The sequence below is a fragment of the Cricetulus griseus genome, chromosome 6, assembly GCF_003668045.3.
Source record: "Cricetulus griseus strain 17A/GY chromosome 6, alternate assembly CriGri-PICRH-1.0, whole genome shotgun sequence".
Taxonomy (NCBI): Eukaryota; Metazoa; Chordata; class Mammalia; order Rodentia; family Cricetidae; genus Cricetulus; species Cricetulus griseus.
Genome location: NC_048599.1, coordinates 133,281,524 through 133,287,766, shown reverse-complemented (window position 1 = coordinate 133,287,766; position 6,243 = coordinate 133,281,524). Strand labels below are relative to the sequence as shown.

The following is a 6,243-nucleotide window of genomic DNA, read 5'->3' as shown; positions in this document are numbered from 1 at the left end:
ATGCGAGTGTTACCATGTATTACAGCAATAATGCTTTAATAGTGTTTCTTTGTGAATGTTTTGCATCCTAATATTTGGTATATAGATGTTAGGAACTAAATATTCTGTTGGTGGATGTTTCCCATGATGATTATGTTGTAGCTTTCTTCACTGTCTCTTCTGTTTAGTTTAAGTTTGAACTCTATTTCATCAGATATTAAAATGGCTAAACCAACTTGCTTCTTAAGTCTATTTGCCTGGAATTTATTTTTCATTCTATTCTGTTATGCTGAGGTGATATCTGTCCTTGATGAAAAGGTATGTTTCTTGATAATAGCAGAATGATGGAGTCTGTATTTCCATTGGTTAGTCTGTTTCTTTTAATTGGGAATTTGAGATCACTGATGTTGATTTAGAGCAATTGTGTGGTCTCTCTCTCTCTCTCTCTCTCTCTCTCTCTCTCTCTCTCTCTCTCTGTGTGTGTTTGTGTGTGTGTGTGTGTGTGTGTGTTTGTGTGTGTGTGTGTGTGATTGTGTGTGTGTGTTGCCCTACAAATCTTCCCCTTCTTCTAGTCCCATCATTCTAAGATTCTAAGATTTGGCCTTTTCATAATGTCTCAGATTTCCTGGATGTTTTATTCCAGGAGCTTCTATATTTAACCATTTCTTTGATCAAGGTATCCACTTCTGCCCTTGTGTCATCAATGTCTAAGATTTCCTTTATTTCTTTTGTGTTTTGCTGTTGAGTAAATTTAGTCACCCTAATTGATTCATAGGGAGAAGTCTAAATGCTCCTCAATAAACATTATATTTGTTTGTATCATCTAATATTGAGGAAGCAGATATATGAATATATAAACTAAACATAGTGTATCTTGCAGAAAATAAAGGGTAGCACAGTTTCAAAACTAGTCACTGACCACCCCTGCAGTGTCTTATAAATGTAATATTTGTGTAAAATTTGTTGGTAGTGGTGAGTCAAAGTAGTGATAATTTCCATACTAACTAGGATTTTACATGTGGAAAATATATTTAAAGATAGAAAACATGGCCAAGGAAATAAGTTCCAGACCTGGTATGTTGACACATAATTATAATTATAGCATTTGGGAGGCAGAGGAAGGAGTTCATATACTGAGCTACAGGTGAACCTTGTTGTACACTATTATTTTAAAATTTGTTACATTCGTTACATAACATAAAAGAATACAACACTTTGTATTGTTTGTGTTTTGTTATTTATTTTTACTCTGTTATAGAATATTATTTTAAGATATGTTACATTTTTTATGCTGTGGAACATTTTAATGATGAAAAGATGTGTTGTATTCTTTTATGTTGCATTTGTTTAACTCTGTGAAGTGTGTTACTTTGCCTGTTTAAAGCAGTTGAATGGTCTAATAAAGTGCTGAACAGCCAATAACTTGGTAGGAAAGGATAGGTGGGGCTGACAGGCAGGGAGAATAAATGGGAGGCAAAATCTGAGAAGATCAAGGAATGAGAAAAGGAGAAGAGGAGGACTTCAGAGACCAGCCAGCCAGCCACACAGCCAGACATGTAATAAGAAGTAAAGAGAAGATATACAGAAACAAATAAATGTATAAGCCAAGAGGCAAAAGGTAGATGGGATAATTTAAAGTTAAGAGAAGAAGGCAAGAAACAATCCAAGATAAAGCAATGCATTTATGAGAAACAATAATCCCTTGTAATTGATTTATTTGGGAGCTGGGAGATAGGTCCCCCAAAAGAGCAAAAGTGTAACAAAGAGACAGTAGAACCTAATTCAAACAAATAAATATTTCTCAAAGAAAGAAAGAAAGAAAGAAAGAAAGAAAGAAAGAAAGAAAGGAAGAAAGAGAGAAAGCTGGTAAGATGGTTCTGTGATTAAGGCAGCTAGGCACCAAAACTAATTACCTGAGTTTAATCTCTAGAACTAACATGGTGGAAGGAAGAAATAAACTCCAGTAAATTGTCTTCCACAAATATGGTGTCCTGTGACCTCCCAGCAAATAAATAATATGCCTGTCATAAATGGTAGGTGAGGATGGATAATGTGAACTGATTGTCTTCTACTATTTTAGGAATGTTTTTTCCTATTAGGTATTTGGAAACTATGGAGGATTGCATGTCATAGTTCATTAATATTAGCCATAATATTCTGCTATTAAGGTCTTTGCATTTGAGTTTTCATAAAAATGGAAACTTATCCTTTTCATGAAAAGCATGAGATGAAGTGACAACCTTCAGTCATAAAAAGAAGCACATGATAATATAAAAAGTAAAACAAGACTTAATTTGCAAATAAAATACATATACGCAAATGTAAATGTCTTGATATTTTTGCAAACATATAAGTTCCTAATAAACATTTCTCTTTTTTCTGTTTAATACATTTAGTTTGCTAGCAATTTTGTAAATGCAATTTGGGCATCATCAAAATTTTTAATACTTTATTTTTATTGTGTATGTATGAGTATTCTGTCCTGATGTATTTGTGTGTAACAAGTGCATACAGTTCCTGAAGAGACCAGAAGAGGGTGTTGGAGTACCTGGAGCCAAAGTGATATACAGTTGTGAGATACCATTTTTGGGTCTGTGATTCCTATCCAGGATTTGTGCAAGAAGAACATCAAGTATTGTTAAGTTCTAATGCTTCATCAGAAAATTTTAAAGAATTTTTTATAATTTCTTTGTGTGTGTGTGTGTGTGTGTGTGTTTGTGTGTGTGTATGTGTGTGTGTGTGTGTAGCTTATGACCCAGCACATGTAGATGTCATAAAATAACTTGCACATGTTAGTACTAATAACAGGTAGGTTAGTGTGTTTGAATACAAGTTGTCAGGATTGGTGACATATGACTTTTCCTACTGAGCCATCATTTCTGCTTCATCTATAGCATTAAATTTGGGGGTGCTAAGATTTTCATGAAGAGTTTTTTTTTTTCAAGTCCATCATGGAGTTATTTAATATTGAGAGACAACATGCAGTTTCACAACAGCATTCATTAACATGGGTAATTCTGTTTCCCACAAAATAGCTGACAACATCTCTAGATATTGTCCATTTTTGCAACTTTTGTGGAGTGTGTTGCCATTATCCTCATAGTGGATAGAGGACAGATACTCAGATGTATACTCTTCCATGGAAAAGACAACTGAAGAATTGCCTTGCCTAAGATTTTGAGAGTTTGAAATTCTTGTTCCGTGGAAAGAAATGAGTAGAAGGGTCAGGTCTATTAGAAATCATTAAATAAAAATATTTCACACAAAATATTGATGCAATTATCCAGAAAGCATTGTATTCATGTGATGGGTAATGAGTGGCCAATATGGAGAAATATATACTTGATTTTTAAAGCATTTGTTTTGCTCTTTTGTAATAGAAAATTTATATAATTAATAATTATATAAAAACAATGTAATAAGAATAAAGAGAAAAGGAGAGAAATAGTAGAGATTAAGTTCCAGTAGTTAAAATATTTTATGTTAGACTGACTGCAAAGTTGCAAGTTGCAGTAAATAAAGAACATGGACTTTTGATACATGATTTTTGCATATGTAATGATAAATAGTGAAGACATGCAAGAAGTAATCGGGGCTCTTTAAAAAACCTCCCTTGAAAGTGGAGTTCTAAAGTGCCTAGTAGAAACAACTCATTAACTGTAGGTCTTGTTTTTCACACTTCCTTTATGGTTTGATATGATTTGTATTAATCCTAATATTAGAATTAACAGACACATCAACTAATACTAATGAGCATACTACTTAAACTGAAGTATCTAAACAGCATCTTCTGGGTTCTCAGTTTCCCATAAGGAATTGGTTGAGAAAGGGAAGGGGAGGGATAATGCTGGCTTATTACAGTTACATTACTATAGGTGTAACATATTTGTTTTGACTGAAATTTCTATTCTATGATAAGAACAGGAAGTCAGCAAAAGATAATTTCAAGGATACTTGCCCACTTCAATAGAACAGGTAGAAAATGCTTCTTAAGGTATCCTATGAAAATTACTCAGTGACACTTCTTCCTTGGAGAATATGTTCTCTAAGTTAATCTTGGAATATTTAAACCATATAATGAAAGAAATTTGTAAATTTAAAAACTACCAAACACAAACACTTAAATATGTAGAATTTCATTTAAATAAGTCAGTCAACAATTTTTTATAAAGAATTTAACACTTCATTGTAGAAACATAGGCAAAATGACTATTATAACCAAAATGAAAAATACTGTTCAATTTAAAAAATGTACTTAAACAAGAACCTGAAAAAGTTTATGGTATGCATAACATTGTTCAAGCAAATCACACGAGTATTACATAAACCAATATTCTATAAAGGCCTCAGTATGGCAAAGTTTAGAAATAGGTAGTATGCATGCACATAGTACAACAAAAATTTCCTTATAAAACAGCAGTTTTTAATGCTTGTACAAAGGGAAAGAGAGCAACCACAAACATATTTCATCTGTTAGATTAATACATTATGACAGCTAAAAGTCAGTCATGTCTATTAGAGGGACAAAAACCCCCACAGCTTATGAATAAATCTTTTGTGCCTTTAAAGATATTTGTATAAAAATGTTATCTTTTCATACAACTTAAGGAAACCATATTTGTTACAATCGATATTTGAAAACAAACAAAGTGAATGGTTCTGTGTGTTTTGTATAACTAAAGAGAAATCATATTACCAATGCTAATAGCACAGAGAAACTCTCCACCTGGTATTATGGCAGGTTGTTCTTATACCTCAAGAGGCCATTGAATAATAATTGAATTTAGAGAACAATTCATTAGTCATATCATATCTTGAAAATATTTATCGATTACTTTATACAAAGGAAAATCTCTTTGAACTAGAAAAGAGAGTGTATTCACAAAACTGAAATTTTCCATCAGTTTGTGTGGTTGCATGTGAATTTCTCATGTTCAGTGTGGTTAAAGGTGATAATCCATTCAGAAAATGAACTCTTGGCTGGCTGTGTGCCTCAGGACAGAGGAGGAATAAAAGTTCCTCTCCCATAGCAAGTGCTATTAGTCCTGTTCTGGTTATAGGTTTGCTATGTTCTATCAACCAAAATATCACTATTGTTACAGGGGGTATATGTTTTGTATGTCATAGAGCCTACTATGTTTTTTGGAAAATAAGTCATTTTTATTCATGCAAATTAATATTGTATTTTTAAAGGTTTTTTGCCTCATAAATTCCAGTTATTCCTTTGTCATCTGATATTAATTTCAAAGCAGGAGTCCCTGAAATTTTAAGGTATATATACTCTCAGCCAAATTTCAATCCACAGTTATGAGAATAGAGAAGAGTCTGTCCATTCAATACAAGAGAAATATAATGCCATTGTATTACAGTATGCAGACAACAGAATGAGAAAATGGAGAGTACTTTGCTGACTATGAAGAACTAAAGATTCTTATAAAATAGATTGCTCATATTAACTCTACAAAGGAATATTTTTAATTTTAATAAATTCAAAGGTGTGTCATATCAGCAGCATTATTGTAAGTTGTAGTGTAGTGCAGTTATTTTTCATAAAAATACCATAAAAATGGTGAATCAATATTCATTAGCAAAAAATAAAACCCACAAAACTCAGAAAACAATTACCCAGGAAAAAGATAAGGAGATAATGCTGATGCTAAAACAAGTATAATACTGTTGGAACATACAAAAGTAATCATTATATTTTATATATTTATACAGCATAGAAAAATGTCCTTCATTATGCCACTGTCTCTCTGATGCCAATTTCAATTTTCTTTGGGAGCAATTCTTTCCTTTCATCGACACTTCCTAATGAGTTTCGACAGTTCTGTCCATCCATATACAATTTTGCATACACTGGGTTGGAGTAATTTGTCTGCTGGAAGAGAAAGAAAATAAGTCTAATTATTTTCTCTCTTTGACCACATCAATTACTTTGCAGAATGCCTATTTTTAATGATAGCGTATAATTTAAATTTTCATAGTTTTTAGTCTATTTTAATGTAGAAACTTTAAGATAGCTTGGGCACCAAACAGAAGATTTGGTATAAAACTAAAAGCCAGTATGTACTAATGAAAGTTATACCTACCATAGCTGTAATTTAAAAAATGTCAATGCTAATTGTCACATTTCAAGGATATTTAGCCTTACACCCTCCCCCCTTGTCAACACCTCTGACTGTTGGTGCAAGTCCACAGATGGCACAGAAAATGAGGATGGAAAAATGTTTAAATGGTTTCCTTTTCTAATTTTTCAATATG

General features: G+C 32.4%; 1 protein-coding gene across 1 annotated transcript in view; it reads right to left on the bottom strand.

Annotated features, from left to right (window-relative positions):
- Nucleotides 1–4,173: 4,173 nt before the first annotated feature.
- Nucleotides 4,174–6,243, bottom strand: part of LOC100773941 (low-density lipoprotein receptor-related protein 1B) — a 1,050,824-nt gene continuing 1,048,754 nt past the window's right edge. Inside the window, exon 88 of the mRNA XM_035447074.1 lies at nucleotides 4,174–5,860. Within this exon, the coding sequence (XP_035302965.1) occupies nucleotides 5,720–5,860 (141 nt within the window). The 3' untranslated portion in view covers nucleotides 4,174–5,719. The remainder of the gene's footprint in view (nucleotides 5,861–6,243) is intronic.